Below are 24,233 nucleotides of genomic sequence, written 5' to 3' on the forward strand. Positions count from 1 at the left end.
GTGTGACATTATAAAGGGTTTAAGTGTCAACCACAGGCCAGCGACAACCGCAAAAGGTGGCAATGCTAACAGTTAAAGTCGCGGTTTGGCACCGTCGCAACACAAGGCGATGACAGAGCGCGTCCGATCGCGCCAATACTTCTGTCCAACAACCGGATGCGTCCAAGACGGCGCAGGACACGCCGTGCCAAAGCCATTTGTCAGCAGACATCTTTCAGCGACGTGCCATGGAGGGACGCCAGCTTACCTTTGCACACACCTGTTTGGCAGCGCCATTACGCAGAGTCTTTACAGTTGAGAGCAAAGTTTATCCTGATTCATTATTTTGCGGGGCTTTTAGCTCAATCTGCTATTTTCGTACAAGGCTGCGGAGGAAGTGCACCTGGTCTCGGGCGGATTTGTGTCAATTGTCTTTGCTTTACATTTAACTACAGATGGTCATCATGAATTTGTTAATGGCAAAAATGTTCATCATCTGGGATTTGATCAAATTCGTTCATTCGATTCATAGGTCACAATTCGATTCGATTCATCTCGATACGAATCTATAAATGGATTTTTTCAAATTCTAATTTAGAAAATACTCATCAGTCAACTTGTACATGTACACTGTAAGAATTGTATGAACATTTATTTATTTATCTGAAAATTCAGGCTGCAGTCTGTTTCATGTTTGAACATCACTGAAATAAAATATTGAGGCTTAAGGTTCCATTAATATAACATTCTTCCATGCTTAATGTGTAAATCCTAACCCTAAATAAGATGTTTTGTTGAAGATTCCCATAAAAAAATAAAAAAATAGATTCGGCTGCATATTGAATCGATTCGAGAATTGCGCGCTGTAATATCGTGATATATTGCCGAATCGATTTTTTCTAACCGAGTGGGCTTTACAATAACCAAGATTTTGGAGGTGATCACCAATCAGTGAGTTTAAGATGAAAAAAAGATAACTGACTACGGATCCAATCAGGCGATGGATCAATTAATCTATTGAACAAGGGGTGTATTCAGACCTGCACTGTTTGGTCCGCTTTAAACGGACCAGAGTTCGTTTCCCACGCTGACCCGGACCTTTTGTGCAGGTATGAATACACACAAACGAATCCTGGTGCGGACCAAGCAAGCGGACCGAAACCCACTTTTTGAGGCGGTCTCGGTTCGCTTCCAAACACATTCGGTGCGGTTCGCTTCGCGGTCTGAATACAAACCACGGCTGATCCGCTCCAACTGCAGGACATATGCGCCTTTTTGGGCTTAACAAGCCACCGTAGCCAAGCATCGCGGGGGGGGGGGGGGGGGGGGTGGCAATAGTGCCCGATAGTGAATATTGTGCTCAATTCATTCCTAATCATCCGTATTCTGTTTTGCCACGCTGCTGTCAGCATGTGGTGGGGGCGGGGCACACGGAGCGCAACCGCTCCTCCGGTTACTGCAAGCAATCGACGACGGGTTCCAAAATTAGAAACAGCGTTGCGGAACCTCCGTTGAATGAGCTGCCCTTGACGCTCGCAAATATCTTGCGTCTAATAACATGCAGAGCAGTAATGCAGCACGTCGGAATTTCATGTTTTTCTCTATTTCCAGGTTTGGTTATGCGTTCAGCCCTCGTCATTTTTGTCCAATGGGAGCACAGATCGTCAGGCGGGTCGACGTGATTGCGCAATATAGTTCACTTGCAAAAAGCACAGTACGCACATTTTTTTTATATTGATATATGTATATTGTATAATCATAAGTGCTGTTACACTTGTTTCCTAAAAATAAGACAAAGTGTCGTTAATAACGGTGCTCCATTCGCTATTGGCCGATTTCAGTTTAAAAATATGTTACGGCTTGACGATGAATGCCTTTTATTGCCGATGACAAAAACTGATCACCCGCAGCGCTTTCTTTTCCGGCCTGCAGCCAACTAAAGACATGAAGAAGAATCAGTTGGCTGGAATTACTTTAAGTAGCAACTGCTGACTCTTCCACTTTTCTCTTTAATAAAGAAAAAATGTTCACGCTCAAGAAAAGAAAACTGTCGGAATTTTAATTAAGAATCAAAAAAATAATAATTGGATGAGTAATTTTTCTCAACCAAGGAAATATCTATGAATACCCATCGTGACATGCAACACATCATCATCCTATGCCTCATATTTCAACTATCCATCATTTTCCATCCCGCTTATCATGTTCAGGGTCACAGGGGAGCTGGAAACCGTCCCAGCTGACTTGCAGCCAAATGGACTGGTGCAATTCAACGCCAGCTGCATCAAAGTCAGCTATGTGAACCACTACACTACTACCTTGCCTTAGTTACAACTTATCAGCTCAGAGCAAATTATTTACGAAAACACTAAAAACACAAGACGACACTCGATTCCAAGCCTCAGATAAGCTGGCATGGATTCTGATAGCATCTGTTAGTCAAGTTTTGGCTAACAATGTTTTGCGTCGTTGAGGGGCCCCGAGGGAAAAAGTGACAGCTGTGCCGGAAACACAAGAAGGTGAACGAGTGTGCGTGCACGTGTGTGAAAGACTTTTTTTTCATATATCTACAAGTTGAAAGAGATAGAGAGGCAGGGCGTACCGTACATCTTGCCCTCATCAGAGAGGATGATCTTCCTACGGCCGCAAGGCGGGTAGATGGCCAGGGCCTCTTGGAAGCTCTGCTCGATGTCGGGGCTCCACACGCCCTCTGCATCGTTCTCCAAGGGCTTGTCTAGCGGGTCTCCCAGCTCCTCGCTCCCAGCCCTGGGGGAGGGAGCCGACACCCACTCCGTAGACGTGGTGGGAAGAAGGGAAGGGGACCACGGAGCAAGGGGTGGATGCTCGGCGGTTGGGGTAGGGGCCGGGCTGCGGGGCAGGTGAAGGTGGGAACGAGGGATCGGCGGGCTTGATGTTGCGGTGCTGCTTTTATGGAATCCACCAGTGTGATGTTGGCAGGGGAACCCTACAAAAAGGGAAGAAAACAATTCAAATGAAAGTAGTTTCTTTCACCGACACCCACGTCACTCACCAGATCAGACCTTTTAAAATAATTTTTTGTCCAATTACACGATAATTTATCTTGACCACTGTCACCACGACATGTTATCGAGCAACTCAAGTTGCAAGTTGTGGTCACAGTCGACAAGATAGTCGTGTATATATATATATACTTATATATATATAAATTGTTGCTTTTATTTCCATTTCTATTTAATTTTTGTATTTAATTTTGAAATCAATTTGCTATATCAGTTTTTATTTTTCACTTTTAGTCATTTATTTATTAATTTTTAATTCTGGCAGTTTTGGTCCTCTATAAGTTTCAATGTTTTTTTGTTTTTTTTAACCAACCAACAACTTCAGCAAAACCTACAATATTCTAGTTCAGTAACAGTTAATCTATACAACTAATTATAGTTTAACAATTTAAATACATTGGAATGTAATTGTATTGAATTATATTTCTCATCCATTCATTTGTGTGACCGCTTATTCCTCACAAGGGTCGCGGGGGTGCTGGAGTCTATCCCAGCTGGCTTTGGGCAGTAGGCGGAGTACACCCTGAACTAGTTGCCAGCCAATCGCAAGAATTATATTTCTGATTTTCTCTCATTAGCAAGTGCATCAAGTAAATAAATGATCAAATCTCACGTTTGAAATTTAAATTCTATATTCCTCACTAGAGTTGTAGGGGAGAGAGAAACCCCAAATTCCAAACTGGAAGCCCACAGCTCCGATTTGAACCCACAACCTCTAAAGTATGAGGCAGATGTGCGCACCACTTGTCCACTGTATTGTATTCTACTCCTTTTCGCTCTTTCGCTATTTGCAGATCAACAATCGCTCAAAAGATTCTTGTTTACATCATGCTTTTCTGCATAGTCACCTGTTGCTAGGCAGAGTTCAGAACATCACCATCATCATAAAAAAAAAATGTGCACATTGGCCCAATAGCTGGAATGGCAAATTATGGGAGCTGCAATGCTTCTGGAAAGTCACAAAGAAAATGATCAGGCTTTTACAAATACCCATTGACCAAATAAAAGTTCTGTATTAAATATAAAACACATCAGGTCCTTTGATATTGCCCTAAAAGTCACTACTAGCCCACGGCTGTCCATAGCAACATGTAAAAAGTGAGTTTGATTGGGTTAGCGCTGGCGAGAAAACAAATAAAGCAGCGCCTGGTGTGAAGATGAGCTGGAAGGGGAAGGAGGGGCTGCTGGAGGGGCCCAAAGTCAATACACGAGGAGCCACATTAAAGAGGGATCACCGTCCAGACGCGCACACGCACACACATGCCAATAGGACCGCAGCAGATTATTAAGGCCAGAGGGAGCTTTGGGGTTCGCCCGTTTCGTCATCTTCACTGTAGCTGTCTGCATTCTTAATTGTTGAGCCGGAATTTCTCAGTTCAGAAGCTCATGGCCAATTAACGGGGCTAATTAAGTTTGACGTTCCATTGAAATGAGCGAGATTTGCAGGAAAGCGACGGAGGCGCAGAGACGTCCGGCGACAGATGGGCATCCTGTTTGCTCTCGACACAGTGTTGTTTAGGATGTGCGTGTCAAATGGAGCGGGGCCAAGACGGAAGCTCTTTCGGGAGAAGGACCTCATGAGTCAGTACAAATCGCAGCTTTGTCCGTTGCGTACCGACTCCCCGGCCTGTCCGTTTAGGGCAAGGAAAGGACAGGGAGGGGCGGCCAGTGACGTCACTCATAAGCCCAAACATGAGTGTGAGTTAAGTGTGGTGGAAGGACGGCGCCTTCAAAGCAGATTATACTGGGGAATGCGCAGAAGGAGTCGGGAATATGGCGGAAACGGCAAAGTGCGAGGAAGAAGCGTCCACAGAGCAACAACTTTTTCTGTGATGTACTGTAGGTTTATTATAGTGATAGACCAATATGTTTTTTTCAAGGCCAATACAGATAGCTATTAGGGGTGGGAATCTTTGAATGTCTCACGATTCGATTCGATTCCGATTTTTGGGCCTGCGATTCGATTCAGAATCGATTTTCGATTGAGGGCGATTTTTGATTCAAAGTGATTTGATTGACAATGATTTTTGCTTCAATCTATAGATGTGTAAGGAATTGTAATGATCTACTTCAGTGTGACTCGCTAATGCTAATTAGCGCGCTACTCGCGGCACTTTTATCACTCAAAAGAACGGCTCCACACTGCAAAAAAAACAACTTTAATTGGAATAACTTGATCGTGACTTTTTCCTTCTACTCTCTATGTGGCTACAATTTAACAGTGGAACCACACTGCCCCTAAGTGGCCAAATCGGGTACAACATGAACAGCGCTCCAAATAAAGGCGCACACAAAGACAAAGGCAAGACAGTATAAACAAATTTAAATAAAATCGATTTTGGGACATTTAAAACCGATTCTGAATCCTACTAAATGAGAATCGCGATTCTTATGAGAATCGATTTTTTGGGCACACCCCTAACAAATATACATCTTCAAACTGGCTGCAGCTTCGCATCAGGGTTTACTATCGGTCAACTGGACTTCATCATAAATTATTAGTGTGCTGCGTGGCACTCACAAAGTCAAACTGTCCGGCAGGTTAATTAACCGAAAGCCCCCGCTCTCCACTCACACACACACACACACACCCCCACACACATACACACGTCAAGCGTGGTCCTACATTCACCCCCAGCGAGGCCCCTCTTGCCTGGATCCGCTCAACGGGATAATCCCTCCAGCTGGTGCTGCGGTAACACAACTGCTTACCCAGTCGAAACAAACAAAGTCATAGTGACCAAAAAAAAAAAAGATTGAAAAATATCACATATAAGATGCAGATGATAAAAACCACCACTGGGAGAAAAAAAAATTGGGGGGAAAAAAAGAAGGTAATTTTCCTTTGCGTTACTGGAAACTTTATTTATTGTTTATCGTTTGTCTCCACTGTCGGTAACTTAAACTAATCATCTGGGGAATGTCAATGTAAATACGTCAACGGTATGGGATCAGGCTGGAATGGATGGAAAGTCGTGGTGAGAGGTTCTCAGACGAGCGGGGCGGTTTTCTTGCCTTTTTTGCTGAGTGCACACAAATATGGCAGCTGTTATGAAAAATTCTCCTTGAAATGAACATTGATATTTGTTGAAAAGACAACACAATGTTGTGGTCTTTTTTTTTTTTTATTGCTTTCTGCTGCCTCGTTCCAATTGTTGTCACTGTCTTTCGTTTTGCTTTTTAGTGCCTTTCCTCATTCTTTCACTACAAATAAACGAGTAAAAGAATTTGTTTAATCAGCTAAAGACAAGCTAATGCTAAAGAGCGACAGGAAGTGGCGTTTCGAACACATCCCTTACTATACGCGCGTTGTCAGAGGCTATTTATAAACAAACAAAAGCGATTCTCGGTGTATGGCACAGTAATTGACGTCTGTACAGAATAGACATCTCAGCTCCTTGCAGAGGATAAAGTATGTATGACTGTTATGCTGAATATCTGTATGCATTTCTGCACTGGTTGCTGCTTAAAGGGTTATATTATGCATTTGCTGGCTATGTGGTTCTATAACATTCTCCTAGTTTGATATTTATTTTATCTGATGTTTGCACTCATTAGTCAAAGCAAAAAAACTGTCCGAACAACAGCTCTCATCTCAAAAAAAGTCAGGTCTCTTGTCGCTCAATGGGCCGATGTTTTTATGTTTATTCTAAAGTATCGACTACTCGTGGAGACTGACGATGCCAGGCCCTGATACTTGAGGCAAAGAAATAAAAACAGCTGACATCGCGTAAATCTTCCTCAGGAGCAGCTGGCGCTAGAATGTGGCAGTATGACACATCGGCAAATCATCACCTGTGTCAGAAAGAAAGGTCTTCACAATCAAACACTCGGACCTACTCTATTTCAACATTGGCCATAATGGTGACAGTTTGACTTGATATTCTTTGCCGTAAAAAGTTTCAGAACGGCTGCTCTAGAACTCACCTGTTGCACAGCAAGTCAGTTTTGGCACAACAAGACCACCGAACGCAACCGGTTGAAGAAAACAAAACCATTTATTTGGCGTGTTCGCCTGAAAAAACAAACAAGTACACGACGACGGCAATGAAGGGGGCGACCAAGCCTTTGTTGTACGAGGCTCACATACATGGCGAGCCATTATTCTTCATTCTCATGCGAGCCGAGGAGGAATGATCGCTATGTGGGATGAGCGCAGTGGCGTCTCAGAGCAGCTCCTTCTTTACACCCACACGCCCATCACACGCAGACACGAACAAAGCAGAGGAAAAATAAAAAAAATAATGTAACTCATTCACTGCCATTGACGGCTAAAAATTTATTTGAACTATTTCTATTAGTTTAACTTTTTTTTTCCACTTTTGTTATCAAGAGTATGAAAACCTAGGGAAAAAATTGTTATTGTACATTTAGAACAGATATAAAATGTGTGATTAATCGTGCGTTAACTTGTGAAGTCATCCAATTAATTACGATAAAAAAAATGTAATCGCCTGACGCTCCTAATTGTTAATAATCAATAGTTAACCCACGATTAATCATACATTTTATATTTTATATTTTATAAAAATCTAGGTTTTCATACTATTGTTAACAAAAGTGGAAAAATGTTTAAACTAATAGAAATAGTTCAAATGAATTTTTGACATCAATAGCCTTCAATGGCAGTGAATGAGTTAATTAGCCTGACTTTATCAATAAATTTATTAATCGTGAGTTAACTATTGAGGTCATGCGATTAATTACAATAAAACATTTAATCGCCTGACGCGATAAAAAAAAAAGATTATTAACAATTAGGGGCGTCAGGCGATTAATTTTTTTTTATCGTAATTAATTGCATGACTTCACGCGTTAACTCACAATTAATCACACATTTTATATCTGTTCTAAATGTACAATAAAAAAATTCTAGGTTTTCATACTCTTGTTAACAAAAGTGGAGAAAAAAAATGTAACGAATAGAAATAGTTCAAATGAATATTTGACGTCTATAACCGTCAATGGCAGTGAATTAGTTAAATCAACAAACAAGTATTCGGCAAAAAAAACAAAAAAAACATTCCCATTCCTCAACGGTTTGACAGCTGTACTCTTTACCGCCCTGTCACACTGTGCCATCCCACCTGTTGCACCCGCTACAACACACACTCCCGTCAGCTGCCCTGCGGGACGCCATCACGCACACACTTGTGAGCTTGAACCTTGACTGACAATACTCACATTCGACCTTTCAATTCCAGCAGCTGTAGCAACTGCGATGTTCGGCCGTAACATGAGGTCGATCATACAGGCTCGCATTATACATTGTGCGTATATAGGGTGTGTCCATATTCATTCAGCACACATAGTTAGACCTACTCAAACAACAACACCAGTTTTATTAGATCGTCTATGTTATTCTGCATTGCATGTTAGCATTAAGCTAGCAAGCTTTGTAATGTATAGTTTGGTTAAACGTGTACTTTTCTGCTTTGTTTAACTCATTCACTGCCACTGACGGTTATAGACGTCAAAAATTAATTTGAACTATTTCTATTAGTTTAACTTTTTTTTCACTTTTGTTAACAAGAGCATGAAAACCTAGATTTTTTTAAATTGTACATTTAGAACAGATATAAAATTTGTGATTAATCATGAGTTAACTAGTGAAGTCATGCGATTAATTACGATTAAATATTTTAATCGCCTGACGCCCCTAATTTTTAATAATCTTTTCTTTTCTTTTTTTAAATCGTGTCAAGCGATTTAAATTTTTGATTGTAATTAACTGCATGACTTCAATAGTTAACTCACGATCAATCACAAATTTTTATATCTGTTCTAAATGTACAGTATTTTTTTTTCTAGGGTTTCGTACTCTTGTTAACAAAAGTGGAAAAAATGTTAAATAGAAATAGTTCAAATGAATTTTTGACGTCTATAGCCGTCAATGGCAGTGAATGAGTTCATCTTCTACCGAGAATTGCGACAAACAGCTTGAAGCAAGCACTTTTTCTTGAAGAATTGTTCACTAGCTGCTGCTCATTGTGAGCTTCGTTGCCACCACTTAGCGCTCGCAACTAATAACTCAAAAAAATTGGCTGAACAACAACTTGCATCTCTAAAAACTCTTATTTTTACTTTCTATTCGTATTATTCAGCAGTTAAGACATCTTTTATGCTCACATGACACTTAAAGAAGACTTCAGAGGTTCTATTATTCAAACATAATTATTGTTGTTTACATTAACAACAACTCAGTCACCTTTACTTGAATAAATATTACAGAAAAAAGTCGCATCCTATTTTAAGTCAAAACCAAGTTGTGCTAAAATGTCCAACGGATGACTTGCCTGTGTAGTCGTTGATGCTTTAAATACCATTTGCTATATTAATTTACACCAATGTATCATATTCTACAACTACATGTGTGTACGTTTTTAATTGCAACCCATTTGTTAGAAGCATTCGGTATGAACTAACGTTCGCCATGCAGAGTGAATGACTACTTAACGTAGCATTTAAAAAAAAAAACGTTTTTAAATATAACTTAATTTTCTATAATGCTCATCTTATCCCTGCTGGGAGAGCAACAGGGTACATCCCGGACTATTAGCCAGTCAATAGCAGGGCACGTATAGACAAACAATCCGTCCCTCTCACATTCACACAATGAACAATTTAGAGTATTCAACTAACCATACATCCATTTTCTGAACCGCTTATTCCTATCATGTATTTTGAATGCGGGAGGGAGCCGGAGTAAACCCCTGCAAAGTATACATGTAGTTCAAAATAAATGCACACGAAACCAAGTTATAAAACATGATATATTTGTGTAAATAAATGCAGCAAACAATGTTGAACGTTTTAGGCACAATTTCCTTCCACATCCAAAAAAAACGAACAGCAGAAAATTGAGTAACTATCCATCCATCCATCAAAAAATAGATATTTCTTTTTACCAGTTGAAATGAGCTCTTGATTATTTTTGCGTGCTGAATGTCTGGATAGTATTAAGTCACAGTCATAGTCGCAGTCTATTCTTTCTAACACCGAACCAAAGAGCGGTGAGGCAGACGTGCTAACTATCCAATTATCCAATATGCTCACGTTCACATTCATAGATGGGAAATTGAACCCATGCTGCCTGCATCCAAGTCAGGCCAATGTACCAGCAAACCATCACTATGTGTTAAATAAATCCCTGTAATTTATGCATCAAATTTTAAAACTGGTTGTTTGCTGTTTTTGGGTGGTTTGTTTTGAAAGCACAACATTGAGTTTGTGATACGTTTGAAATGATAAATTTAATCATGCTTTAATTTGTGAACTACAATTGAAATATACATGACTTAGCAAGTATTTATTTTATATTAATCACTAATGACAAAATGGAGATGTATTATTTTTCAGTTAGCTAATATTCTAAGTATGATAATGTTTTACGAGTCAATAGTTAACGGTGCCTTTTTAAACCTTATTACGGTCTCCCCAAACTTTATTGACAAACCGGTAATACACAAAAAAAAACCTACTCACACTGGTACTGACAAAAAATAAACTTGTTGCGGACGACTGTACTTTGTGACGTTAGCGCCTTAGTTGAGTAAATTAAATGAGTACCAGCAAGTTTGTTTTGTTTTTTAACTTGATTTTCACGCATGCGCAAACGTAATGCGCACTTCGCTTATACTTACTTGATCCGCCATTATTGCGCCAGCCTCGGCAGGTGTATTAATTAACTACGTCACGTCAAGCGCCGCGGGAATGCTATGAATTCTGGGAATTTTACAACACTGAAATCAGGCCAACTCAATTAGCTCTCTCAAAGTTGACACAGCTCATTTTTTAACCACAAAAGAAATGACTAAAGTCCATTAGAAAGTAGTCCAAAAAGTTCCCGCCGAGTCACAGCCAGTGAACTGGCGGCGGAGACTTTAAAATGTGTGAAATTCCATCTTAAAATTTGGAGCATTCTTGGAATGTTGTCCCCGACAGTGAAAGGGAATCACCATGAGTGTGAAAATAAGTTCAAACAGTGGCTTCCCGTCACATTTGACAAACTTTTTCAATGGTCAAGATAAGTGTGTAAAAAGCGCTATGGAGATCTTACCTGCTGGGAGTCCTCGAAGGTGGAGCAACAGTTGGCTAACTTCTCTTCTTCTCTTTTGTTTTCTTTTATTGTTGTTGCTGTCGAGCCTCCTTTGCCGGTGGCGTTTGTTTGAAGCGAGAGCAGGGCAGGAATTTGCGGAATTAGCCGTGGTATGACATGAAGCCCGGAAAAAAAGCCGCAGAAAAGACCGCGGGAGGGGAGGCACGTCTGACCCGTCGCCGCGTCATCACGGAGGGGGTGAGGAAGAGGGAGGGGTCGGGAGGGGAGTGAGGCAAGTTCCATTGTGTGAATGCTGAGAGTCAAACATTCGTACTAAGGTGGACAAAATATCTTTCGTGGTATTATGCTTTTATTGTTGAGAGTCCAATGTGAATGCCACCATAATTTAAAAACAACATAGATATTAGTTACTGTAAATGATTGACTCTCACCATTAACACAACGCAGAAAGTCAAGTAATCAATGCTCAGTACATCAGTGATGCACTGAATCAAAATTATGTTTATTCTGTTAATGTCTGTTGAATAGTCAATACATCGACGTGTACTTGTGGTATGGTTTTTTTTTCATCCAACTATTTTTTCCCAGACAACTTAAACATTGAGAAATCAATAGGTTTTCACTACATTTCAAACATCTTTCTTTTTCTCTCTAAAATTTGTGGTCCCTTTTGTTTCTTTTATATATTATTTTCCAGATTATTATCATCTTTGTTTGAAGTATATTTTTCAATTTCAGGACGAAGGTCTCATCCCTGGGAGGCCCTTTTCTTTTTTTTCTGCTAATTGTGTGAACTACTGGGACCTCCCAGTGGTGACGCTAGGAATTACTGCCCTGCCCTGCCCTCCAGAAGTAAACCGAAAAGATCATCTGGTTCATTGAAATTAGATCAGGATGTCCAACAGATTTAAATTATATTACGTAACGTACACAGATGTATAATCCCTCTTGTAGTATGTAGCATGGAAACCATGTCATGGGTCGAACTAAAGATTTGATACACTTTTGAAAGCTGTGTCAAACAACCAAAACTGCAAGCAAACAAACTGCTTTCGAAAGGATGCAATAAAACAATGGCAACGTCCGTTTTCAGTCTGCATTCCAAAATAATGATTAAAAAAAAAAAAGTCTTAACACCCCTGTTCACATTTGAGGTTGTTGTGATATAAAAAATGAGACCAAGATAATAATTGTTATCTTACAAATTATCCAAATCCTGACCACATTTAGCTACAACACTTCCAAAGATAAAAGGCATCAAAAAAAAAAAAAAAAAAGTTAGGAAAAGCCTTCTATAGAACATCTGAAATTTATTGGGTTGTGTCAAGAGTTTAAAAATCAGTTTGTGTGCACCCTGCCTTGAACATAAACCATTGCAGTCCAAATCAAAGTGTCATTTATCAAATACAAATGTACAACTTTATTTATAATGTTCCATTCTCAAAGGTGAAGGCAAACCTATTGATGCTGATTGACCTACCACAAAAGCACGCGTCATCTTCAACCCCCCACCCCCCCCATCTTTTGACGCATTAACATTCATTCTCTGCTCGTCTTCACATTTTCTTCCTCTGCCTTTCATTTGGTGCTCATCTATACTCTGATCATAAACACACAAAACAGTTAATTTACTTGAACGAGTGGTACGTACACCCAACAAACCAAGTCTAGATTCTTGTTAAATAAAGTCTATGAACAAAGTACAGGAGTTTTCTTTACACACGCACGCACGCACGCACGCATACACACACGCACACAAAAGGGAGATTACGTTGACTTAAAAAAACAAACAAAGAATATAAATTAACTCGAAGCCTCCTGTTGAAGAAGAAGTTGTAGTAGTGTCAAAACTTCTACAGGAAATAGTTGGAATGTATGAATGAGTTCCTGAAATATTAACACCGTGCTTTGCTTTACATTGAAAGCTCATCCGTGATACGAGTTCCCGCGCAACATGAATGCGTTTATTCAACTTGCAGGCTCCCCCCCTTTCACTTGAAAGCTACCCATTCTTTTTTTTCTCCCCGTCTTCTTTCGTCATCGTGTTTGCAAGTGTCACTTCTTGGAGAGGAATTTCATCTTGTTTCCTTAAAAAAAAGACACGCAAAAACCAAACACAACATCAGAAAAGAATGCAACACTAAAACACAGGTTGTCAAAGCTTTTGAAATGTTATATACTGCATGATCTAATCCTTTTTAAATGATGCAATGTAACTTATTGCTTACTATTTTGCGGACCCTCAAGCTACAGCTCATTAAAGGATCTGCCACAAATAAAAGTCTCACCTAAACCTTTTAAGAACTTGTTAACTCCTCGCTGTTCACTGCCAGGAAGTGAGTCAAGATACTCCTGCGCTCGCACCTCAAACAGACCTGGAGGAAGAAGGACATGATTGATCAGGTTTTGTGTCAAGAAAAAGAGAGAGAAAAAAAGACTTTTACAATTACCGTGTACCTGAGGCTCAGAGCTAAACATCAAGACATTCACACGCTCACTAACACAATAAAGTACGTCAGCCGTCTGATTCTTTTCTACAAATATGAGCATTGCAAAATCACAGGGCCAAAGCAGTATTGACACACAAACTTTGAGCTGAGGGAACCTCACTCCATTCCACCATTCTGTTTTGGTATTTTCACCAAGTTGTCACATACGTTTGAGGAGGGCAGAAGTTTATTTAAAAAAAGATTCAACTCTACCACCAAACTAGCTAAAACAAAGTAAGCCTATCCTTGTTGACAAATGCAAGCATAGCAAAAATGCAGGGAAGCAGTAGTATTGGTGCTCTAACTTCCATCCTAGGGAACCTCATTCCATTCCAACAGCTTGAGAAAAGTTTGTTGTAATATACAAATTATTTTCTGGCAAAGATGTGCATGCCAAAACAGAGATGATGCAGAAGTACTGGCATGCTAATTTTACCATCTTAGGGAACCTAACTCCATTCCAGCCGGTTGTCAGTATTATATATGCATTTGAATTTTTTTCCCCCTAATAGAAAAATCTGAGGTAAGTATTCCAAGATGCTTATTCTTGGTAAAGCCAGTCGACTGATTATGGAAGACAAATACATAGTTGGCACTGGATGTTTACACTAACTTTACAGATCTAGGGAACCTCATTCCATTCCATTAATGAGCGTTGGCAGTAGGTATTCATTTTTATAGTACCTCTGAGGCCCTGTCTGCGCAGCTCCCTCTCCTGGATGAAGCCTGTAAACATTTGGGTCTCCATGAACACCTCCAGGAACCTCCTCAAACTCTTGGAGGTGACCGCCTTCCGAAAGGCCTCCCGTTGAAAGGAGGAGGAGTAGGAGGAGGAGGAGGAAGAGGAGGAGGGACTGAGTGAAGTGGGAGACGAAACGGATGAGTCGTCCTCACGCTCTGACCCACCCATGAAGAGCGAGTAATGGCCGACCATTTCCACAAAGAAGCGCACAAACGCCTCTGACACCACGGTACTGAGGGAGCTGGAGTCTGGGAGGAGATAGAGGAGAAAAGAAAAAAGGGGTAAAGGGGAATAATGTGTCATATGTAGAAGTGAACAGTAACTTTGGGAGTCTAGGAAGCCTCATTCCAACAGCCAGTGTTGGTATTGGGTATGACTTTTTCAAACAAATATTTCTTATTTTTAGAGAACATGAAGTTTCTTCCCAAAAACAGATTAAATCCTACATCACTTGAGGTTCAGAGCTAAACGGCTCCACATTAACATACACAAGATACCTGCAGCATAAAGTGAACCCAACCAACTGATTGTTGTTGAGAAATATGACCGTACCAAAAGTTACAGGGATGGATTAAACGCTAACTTTGCCAACATAGGGAACCTCATTCCATCAGTCTATGTTGGTATTAGGTATGACCCAAGTATGTTATATCATTTTTAGAAGGCAGAATTTTATTAAGACTTTTTTTCTTCTTCTTCTTCTTAAAAAAAAAGATGATATAATTCCACCACCTGAGGCTCAGAGCTATACCTCTTCACATTTACATGCACAAGCAACTTTACTAGCAAAAACTCAGTCCAGCCAAGTGACTCTTTTTCTCAATCTTTTCGAGACAAATGATTGTGGCAATAGTATGGGGCCGCAGAAGAATTGAAGCGCAAACTCCACCACCCATTGGAACCTCATTCCATCAGTCTATGTTGCTATTTTCTGTACAGTATTTTATGCAAATTCAGAGAGCAGAATAACATGAAGCTTCTTAAAGAAGAGAATAAAAATGACCTCGCCTGAGTTCTCAGAGCTTAAGTTCTTCACATGCACAAGCGAACTGTAATACAATAAATGAATCTATTTATCCAGATTTATATGAGCATAGCAAAAGTATGGAGACGCAGAATTATAAGAAACAATTTTGCCAGCTTGGGGAACCTTACTCCACTACACCGCCAAAGAAAATGAAGGCTAAATCGTCACCATTGAGCAGGTCTCCTTTGTCCGAGGCCAGCTCCCTCCTCTTCTCCAGTACATGTTCCAGAGCTGCCTGCAGCTTGTGAGGGAGAATGGAGTCCTCGTCGTCCATCTGTAGGGTGAAAAAAATGAAATGAAATCAATGAGAACACGCAACATCTGCTCCAATCACTTATTAGCACATTTTGGCTTCTATGTCTTTATGTACGCTACCTGTCGTAGGAAGCGACTGTTGCCAAGGTCCACCACCAGGACCTGCGAGAGATATAAGTTTGATTCTCAAACCTGTATTGCACAGTGTAAATAAATGTATTGCACAGGAGTTATTTAAAATTGTACTAAATGTTGAGGGGAAATGTACCACTAGAGGGAGCCGCCGTACCACTTTGGTAATAACTAGTACAAGTGATTCTATTATCTGTAGCTATTGTTAATGATGGTCAATGACATGGCAAGACTAACAAAAAAAAAAAGCCTTCCTTGCCCTTTGTTCTTACCTCCTCTATAGGAAGCTCTTTAAGTCGAGGCAGCGAGCTGGAGAGCAGCCCGACGATGAAGGGGGTCGGCGTGCACACGATATCCAACATGGAAGGCGGCAGAACGGGAATATACGTGTGCTGCCAGGTGAACGGGTAGAGGAGAGCCACCACAGCGTGGCAACACTGCGACAAGGTGCTGCCAAGACACAACAAGGAACCATGAGTTATGCAACTGATATGCCACATATATGACACTAAACGTGACATTTGCATGATATCATTTGAAATATTATCAATTTATTTTTCCAAAGTTACCGTTGGCCATATAAATGGTTTTTTTTTGTTTTTTTTAGATATGTAATACTAGCCATTGGTGTGCTAGTGGAGGCTTATTTGTAAGTTTTTTCCCCCATTATAAAAGTACATTTGATCAATTTGATTAAATTGTATTGTTGCAGCTCATCCAAGACCCTAATGAGTGCAAGCACGATTGAAATTGGATGGATACACATGATGGTATTGGTGACTATTATGTCCAACAACAACAAAAAAGTGCAATTGCACGTTTCTGTCACTAGATGGCGATAGACTACACTGGTTGAGTGCGTCTCTCAGTCGTGGAAGGGAAAAAAATATATATATTTGTGGAACTGTTGGACTGTTAGCATGAGTGGAATGTTGCACTCGGAAAAAAGGCCCGGCAGCACACAGCTCGCTTCATCTGCTCTCATTTAATTCATAAAAAAAAAAAAAAAAAAAGATTGATGAGAGCAAGGTTCCACTTACTAGCTGATGAAAATATGCAGCGACCCTAATACTCTGAAAATGAAGTTGGCATAGAAGGAGAATAAAGTCAGAAATGTTATTTGTTGCAAGAAAAAAAAAGGAATCTTATGAGAATATTTTGGTGGGGGAAAGAGGGGGAATTTTATTTTATGAAATGAATCATTAAAACAATTGCTTCAATTGAAACCTTGTTGTTGTTGTTTTTTAAAGATTTATTTCTTGGAAATAATGTATTGCACATTTTTCTCAAAAAGCGTAACTTTTCTTGATTTCGTAATCTGTTCAGATGATCAATATCCTTAGGGGGGAAAAAACTATAATAGTATATTGATGATGTTATGATGTATGATGTTATCCATTCTGATGGGGGAAAAAATAAATAAAATATAAATAAATGTTATCTTCTAAGATTTTTTTCCCTGAAATACGCGATTATTGTCATAAAATTGCGGCTCATTTCTCACAAGAAAAAAAATGCAATTCAATCATCAAATATATTTTGTTTCTGGAAAATTAATCAATCAATTAAAACAATTATTGTTATTTTACGGTTATTGTAAAATTTAAAAAAAATTCCCATAAAAACATGTATTTTTTTGTAAGATTGTGCTTTTTTTTTTTTTAAACGCAACGACATCATTCGTAGCTTCTAAGACTACGATTTTTGTTTTTTTCTTTAAAAAACGTGTTTTTCTCCCTAAAAAGAGTAAAAGCTTCTAAATGCCACAAACTAAAAAATAAAAAAAAGTTATTTTAGGATGTAAATGGTATTTTTGCATTCCTGCGTGGCCCTAATCCTCCTTTCCAGAGACGTGATATTACAAGACCTGTATTTATCCATGTGCATTCATCACATTTGAAGCACGGGGCACATGTTGTTTTCATTAAATCCCGATTAAATGAGCTGCTGCCACTGAAGCTGAACCAGGTGTGGCACAGCTTGGGGCCACTGTGCTACTATAATGGCTGCAGCCTTTTAAAAGCCTGAGCGAGTTGTGTGGCCGCGTGAATCTTTCTCCTCTGGCATCCATGACAGTTTCCAAAGAAGAGGCCATTGTTCCCCAGGCAACCGTATAACACCGCGGCATTCCTTCCTCTCACACTTGCTCGCTTCTTTAGAATTTGTTTTGTCTGCTGTGAAGAATCTGACACGCCATGTTTCAGTAAAACTGATTAGCTAATGCATCTCAAGGAAGAGGCTAACTAACCTGAGTTTGTCTGCAGTAAAGATGACCCGGCGCTCAAGAAGCAGGGAGGCGAACACTCGCAGGAGCAGGCGCAGACTCAACGAGGAGAAAAGACACTCAAAATCGACATGTTCCAGTCGAGAATCGGACGGCCGACACAGCTCGATCACCTGTGGCGGACGGGAAGACGGCGGGAGGTCACAACTCGATGTGAAAGTGACGTGAAAACCGCCGACACGTTGATGTGGTGTGATGTTTTAATGATCTTATCTTATCTTATCTCACCTCTGTCCCAGAGCCAGGGAGGAAGTTCTTGACACTGATGGTCCTTCCAGGAGCAGGAAAAGGTGCCTCCATGATGCCTCTCATGAAGGGCTGCACCAGCGCAGGCGAGATGGCCCTCCTCTTCTCCACCTCGTCCAGGATCTGAAAACAAAACGGCATTTCCATTCATTTCAATGGTCTGTCACCCTTTCCAAGTGCAATTTACAGCATGATTATAAGACGTCACAAGACTGATTCATCATTGAGTGGTTGCAGTAGTTTGAAGAAAGCTGCAAAGCACAAGACCACTTCAAGGACATATTGACTCGCCACTTTAATTAAGCAATGGTGTGCGTAAACAGACATTTTAAAGTGGAAATGCCTGTAAATCTTTCATTTCCACTGTCGAAAACCACAGCAGCCGCCGCGCACACACTCGCGTCTCCGTGCTGAAGCCTGAACGACGAGGCTAGCCAGGGAACAAGACCGCACACGGGGGCGGGCGGGGCTTTGGACGCTGAGGGTGGTCATGCTGGTTCGCCTGTATGTTAAAGCATTTTTTTGGGGTGTTTTTGCCGTGCGTTTGCTTGGATTGTACCTTAGAGAAGAGGTCAAAGCAGCCCAACCGGCTGACGATGCAGTAGACCTCGGGGAGCCGACGGCCTTTACCGCTGGGCTGCGGAGAAACAGGACGGATGGACAGAGAATGTTAGCGTTAGAAAATGTGTGTGTCTCAATACTGTGTAACTCATTTTAATACTATTTTAAATATTGCCATGGTCCCAAAAACGTATTTATACGTTTTTTATGCTGAAGCATAGGGAAGGCTTTGTTGTAGCCTCTGACCTGACGAGGTCGCTTGTATTCTAATGCTAATTGCTGCAAAACGGAAACAGATACAAATTTACTATTTTTTTCCTAATGAAAGAAGAGACTCTAATATTTCTTTTGGTAGGCTCCATGTTTTTTTTATAGCAATAGAACACAATATTCTGTGGACCTTGCAAAATCAGTCAACAGCCAAGAGCGAAGGCGGTTGCTTCAGTGAAAATGCCTCGGAGTGAATGAGTTAGGATCACAGCAATGAAAAATGGAATTATGACAATGATTCTTATGTAAGAGCTGCGCTTTATAAACATGTTAACATCTAGAGTACAGCTAACCACTACTATTGGCGGAAGGTAGTAACCAACCCAACCCCAGCCGTAAATGGCAAAAATCCACAAAAATACTTTTTAATTGCATATAGATGCCACAAGATGGCGGCAAAACCATGCATCTAGCATGTACACAATTATGAATCCATGTTACATAAATAGCTGCATTTAATAGTTTGATTATTCAACAGAAACAAACCACCTTTCACATGAGGCTCATCAATAGTTTTAGCTAGCATTCTACTAGCCTAAATAGAAGACTACCACAAATTGATGTGACATCACACATGGACAAAAATGCTCACTAGCACATCACACATTTAGCATCTACACACAATAATAAACGATGCAAGTGTCTGCATTGGAAGAGAATAAGAACACCAATATTCCACAAGATGGCGCCAAAGTATACATTTAGATTGTTTTAGCCAGAGCACAAAAAACTGCCAATAGAAAAGATTTTCAGCTAATATCCAAATTTGTGAATGCCTATGATTAACTGTATTGGTAATTGCTTAATTGTGTACAGCCCTGTACCACATGCGAGCCAGGGGTATCTTTTTAACTTTTTTTTTCACTCAAACTTTTATATTGTGTGTTTTTACATATTTGTGACTGACTGCTACCACATTCGATAAACAGCCATTAAAAATGTAAAGTGTTACTTTATTTTAAGAGAGCAAATGTACAAATTCAAAAACACAAATGATTCTTTCCACACTATATGTCTCAATTTTTTACGTTTCATGTGTTCTGAAAAGTGCATTGTGAGAGTTGCACCTGTGAAAATCCCCCCAAAAAATAAAGTTCAGTTCTTTAAGACCACCTCCATTTTGGAAAACTCCTAGAAATGACCCTAAAATTACCAAAAACGATTCCTTACTATTCCAATTCTAGGAAAGAAAATCTGGCCTGCTAGCGCAGGAAAAGTTAGCGAGACCAACATCAGTACGTACCAGTAATCGTCTGCAGTAGCCAAATCGACGACTTCCATCCTCGCCAGTCAGCACAAATGAAAATGTCTCACTAGAGATATGAAAGAAAATCACACGATGAGACTTATTTAAAGCATTTTTTTTTTTTTTTTAAACACAACTTAGTACTAGTACAAGTATGCATTGATCTCTGCTGGCTTGATTTGCCGGTATGTAGGCGTGTGACCACTTCACCCATGTATCATTTACTTCCAGCTAATTATTAGCCACTGCCGTCTGGGCCTGTCTGTCAAAACAATGTGAGCCTTGAGCCGTTTCAACTGAAACCTCCCAGAAAGAAAGTTGTGCTTGCAATATTAAACCAACCAAGTGTGGCTTCCAAATTCATGTCATCATTTGACATCTTTTCAGAGAGCCTCCACCTTAAAAAAAGATGTTCAGGTCGTTTCCAGTTTGCAAGTTAACCGGGTTGCTATTTGCAACCACGCTAACAATGCAGAATATCGCACGCCATGACTGACCTGGGGAAGTTGTCGACAGGCGCCCAGTCTTTGGCGTCGGGGAAGCAGAACTGAGGGATGACCTTCAGCTGGTCCTCTGTCTCCCGCATGAACTTGAAGCTGCGTTCAAGCTGGATTGGAAAATGCAACAACGTTATCATTATATTTTCTCGAAGAGCGCTGGTAATAGCGTCAGTCTTTTTTGATAAGCGGTTTCACTGCCAACGCAAGTTACTGCACCCAAACTGTTGCGGTGGGTTAAGTGGTTCAGCAATGAATGTTGAAATTGTAGAATTTGCTTAATTTTTTTCCTGCGGAAAAATATCTGCCAGGTGTCATAAACTGGCAAGTCGTTTTTTTTTTTTTTTCGGTTCAGAAATGTTTCTATAAAACAATAATAAAAAAAATCAAAAATAACATGACATTTGTAGTATTACTTTGTTTTTATGTAACTTTATTTGTTATTAATAATTATAATAATAACAATAATAATAATGTTTTCATAACCCTTTTTAGACCTCTAATTGGCTAAACTCATGTTTGTTTACTTTGAGAGGGAACTGCTGCGTGACTTCCGGCAGATAAGGAACTCCAGCTTTGGTCTTGTGGAGAGCCACCACAATGAAGTACTCAAACAGTTTTCTGTCCTCCATTAGATCCCTGTCCAAGGTCCGGTACCGCCCCGTCTGTCTCAGCATGGACTGGACCGATACCAGCCTCTGGCTATGAGCTAAAAGACAGCAAAAACCGCATGAGATACAAAAGACATCCATGTCTTTCCCACACAAACGTTTCTCACCTTTTAGTTTCTCCTCCGTGTCACTTTCTGACTCGCTGTTATCGTCGGTCACTACGTTAAAAAACAGGCAACATGAAATGACGCTCCCACAAAACAAAGCTTTTCAAAGTCATGCCTCACCTCTCCCTGAGCTGGACTCGGTGGACTGCGACACCTTCTTCATGCGCTTTTTCCCTCTCCGAGCCTCAAAGATACCATTGATTTTCATCACCATCTGGAGGAGGCAAACAAAATAGAACTTTGACTACTTGGATCTAATAAACTAAGTCTGCCAGGCCCTAACTCATGTTTTCAATGAAGCCTTTAAGGAAGCGATTTCCTGGCATGCACTTGAAAAAAAGATAGTCAGGCAGTCCATTTGTTAGTAATTATGGTATTGTTATATTTATTGTGTTTTATGTTTAATGTTTGATCTTTAACTCATTCACTCCCAGCCATTTTCACTGAAGTAACCCCCTTCGCTCCCGGCTGTTATACTGGATTTTGACTGATTTTGCGAGGCCCACAGAATATTGTGTTCTATTGCTATAAAAACATGGAACCTACCAAAAGAAAGATTACAGTCTCTTCCTTCATCAGGAAAAGTATTCTTGTATCTGTTTCCGTTTTGCAGCAATTAGCATTAGAATATAGCTAAGTTTAATCATTATTCACCAATCTGTTTAAAACAGTGGGGGAAAAACCTTTTTTGCAACATGGCCCTGGGTAATCTCTTATACTCTGCTGCCACCTTCTGGCAGTTTTTGTAATAACAATGATTGCTTTAAGCATTCTCTTCAGTTCAGAGGCTGCATTAACGCCTTCTGTATGCGCTAGCATAAAAAAACATAAAAACGTATAAATAAATTTTTGGGGACCATGGCAATATTTAAAATATAATTTTTTTTTACGTTTTTGGGAGCAAACGAGTTAATATGCACAGAACTTTGTTACAGCTGTGTTTGATTTTTAAAGTGATCTAGAAATAAAAATGAATTTAATTAAGGGTGAGTGGTTGAGCGCTTAGGGACTTATAAGGCATAAAAAACACGGAGGCAGTAATATGGTGGAACATAAACCAGGGGAACAATAACAAAAGAGATTTGGAGAAGAAAGACATTTCTCATTGATGAAATGGGCTTTGTTTGTTTTTTAGGGTACAAACAGTGAAAAGGCTGCTCTCGATACACATTGTATTAAATATTACCCAGCAGAAAACAATCTGGGATGTAGAATAAAAGAAAGGGGGCCCGGCCCGCGTGGAGCGATACCTTCGGGATTTTCCTCCGCCGTCGGTTGTACGGGTCCCCGGAGAGACAGGGGGTGTCATCGGGGCTGCTGGGCGTGGAAGGCGGGCTAGCACGTGACGGTGAGGACACGCCAGCGTCCCTGTTGGTCTTACGTAACTCCAAGACTTTGAAACTCCGTCGCTCCGAGTTCTGCCTGAAGAAGCCAGGCTTGGAGCACAGCTGTTGGCACACAGGCAGGAGAAACTATGACTTGATTTGCTATTAATTAGACCTCTTTGTGTATTCCCGTTCATTCATTCATTCATTTGTTCATTTGATCGTTCGTTCGTTCATTCGTTCATGTCACTGCTGTCTGTTTTTTTCTGCCTTTTAAGAGCCCACGCTCAATAAATCAACCAATATCTCAACCACAGTTTACTTTACCTTTGTTTATTTATTTTTTATTTTTTTACTTGTAGCCATTTGAAAAAATAAATAAATAAACAAATACATAACAAGTCTATTTTGTCAAAGTAAGAAGATAGTGTGTTTGTAAATGTAGGGATTAAAAGTAAATAGTAACCAGAAATATTTGCCCTGCGATTGGCTGGCAACCAGTTCAGGGTGTACCCCGCCTACTGCCCGAAGCCAGCTGGGATAGGCTCCAGCAACCCCCGCGACCCTTGTGAGGACAAGCGGTACAGAAAATGGATGGATGGATGGAGTAACCAGAATAACTAATAATACGCAAGTTAGGTATGGATAACTGATCAAATTGACGAAGAGTATTTGTACTCCCACAAGTGGGCGTGCCCCGTTCCTCACCCAAACTCAGCAGGGATAACCCCAGCTGACCCGCGATCCCAATAACGACAATCCTGGATGTCATCAAAGTCTTGCTGTACCTTAGTTGCAGTATCAGGAATGGGCGAGGAGGAGGCGGGCGATGCACATTTGCTCCCAAGGCAACTTCTCTCCAGCTCAATGTCTTCGTAGGGATTCTCCTTGGATGGAGGGTCTTCAGGAAAATAAAAACAGAAACACCTAGATTTACAAAATAGCCTCTTATAAAATCACCCCCAAAATATTTCCATATCAGCCAGACGATTCCAACTCCAGATGTGCCGAGAGCTCGCAGACATAGCGGCGTGCTTGCTCAGCTTATTGCGGCAATGCGGAGAATCAAACAGCCACGCGAACGCCAACGCCAACAAAAGTAGCATTTTCCTTCTGATTTTTATTGCGCCTCATATTTTTAACAACCCGTAATAGCATAACCATCTCTCAATGGATTAGAACTCCAAAGAGAAAATGTGCGTCTCATTCGGGGACGAGTGAGTTATGACTTGTCTTAATCCAAACACTTATTGGAACTGAAATGTGAGACGTTTTATGTTTAAAAAGACGGGGGGGGGGGGG

At 40.4% G+C, this 24,233-nt stretch overlaps 2 protein-coding genes across 5 annotated transcripts in view; both read right to left on the reverse strand.

The window, feature by feature from the left end:
* The window catches only part of tead4 (TEA domain transcription factor 4), a 36,866-nt gene extending 25,570 nt beyond the window's left edge, over nucleotides 1-11,296 (reverse strand). The window contains exons 1-2 of one of the 3 annotated variants that reach the window (XM_086073417.1): nucleotides 11,080-11,296; nucleotides 2,582-2,944 (exon numbers count right to left, since the gene is read on the reverse strand). In XM_086073417.1, coding sequence (XP_085929543.1) covers nucleotides 2,582-2,588 — 7 coding nt within the window. In that variant the 5' untranslated portion in view covers nucleotides 2,589-2,944; nucleotides 11,080-11,296. Of the gene's footprint in view, nucleotides 1-2,581; nucleotides 2,945-11,079 lie in introns of those variants that run through there. The other 2 variants (XM_086073418.1, XM_086073415.1) reach the window with 2 other exon arrangements.
* Nucleotides 11,297-12,800: 1,504 nt separating this feature from the next.
* LOC147175085 (DENN domain-containing protein 2A) overlaps nucleotides 12,801-24,233 on the reverse strand; it is a 37,380-nt gene continuing 25,947 nt past the window's right edge. For both annotated transcript variants that reach the window (XM_086074881.1, XM_086074880.1), the window contains 16 exons: nucleotides 23,720-23,832; nucleotides 22,857-23,054; nucleotides 21,727-21,820; nucleotides 21,607-21,657; nucleotides 21,356-21,537; nucleotides 20,829-20,938; nucleotides 20,329-20,398; nucleotides 18,814-18,891; nucleotides 18,237-18,377; nucleotides 17,973-18,121; nucleotides 15,997-16,174; nucleotides 15,713-15,754; nucleotides 15,506-15,611; nucleotides 14,253-14,558; nucleotides 13,368-13,454; nucleotides 12,801-13,166 (listed from right to left, as the gene is read on the reverse strand). In XM_086074881.1, coding sequence (XP_085931007.1) covers nucleotides 13,135-13,166; nucleotides 13,368-13,454; nucleotides 14,253-14,558; nucleotides 15,506-15,611; nucleotides 15,713-15,754; nucleotides 15,997-16,174; nucleotides 17,973-18,121; nucleotides 18,237-18,377; nucleotides 18,814-18,891; nucleotides 20,329-20,398; nucleotides 20,829-20,938; nucleotides 21,356-21,537; nucleotides 21,607-21,657; nucleotides 21,727-21,820; nucleotides 22,857-23,054; nucleotides 23,720-23,832 — 1,937 coding nt within the window. In that variant the 3' untranslated portion in view covers nucleotides 12,801-13,134. The remainder of the gene's footprint in view (nucleotides 13,167-13,367; nucleotides 13,455-14,252; nucleotides 14,559-15,505; nucleotides 15,612-15,712; nucleotides 15,755-15,996; nucleotides 16,175-17,972; nucleotides 18,122-18,236; nucleotides 18,378-18,813; nucleotides 18,892-20,328; nucleotides 20,399-20,828; nucleotides 20,939-21,355; nucleotides 21,538-21,606; nucleotides 21,658-21,726; nucleotides 21,821-22,856; nucleotides 23,055-23,719; nucleotides 23,833-24,233) is intronic.

Source organism: Leptonotus elevatus, chromosome 4, assembly GCF_054856555.1.
Source record: "Leptonotus elevatus isolate MCC_2025b chromosome 4, RoL_Lele_1.0, whole genome shotgun sequence".
Taxonomy (NCBI): Eukaryota; Metazoa; Chordata; class Actinopteri; order Syngnathiformes; family Syngnathidae; genus Leptonotus; species Leptonotus elevatus.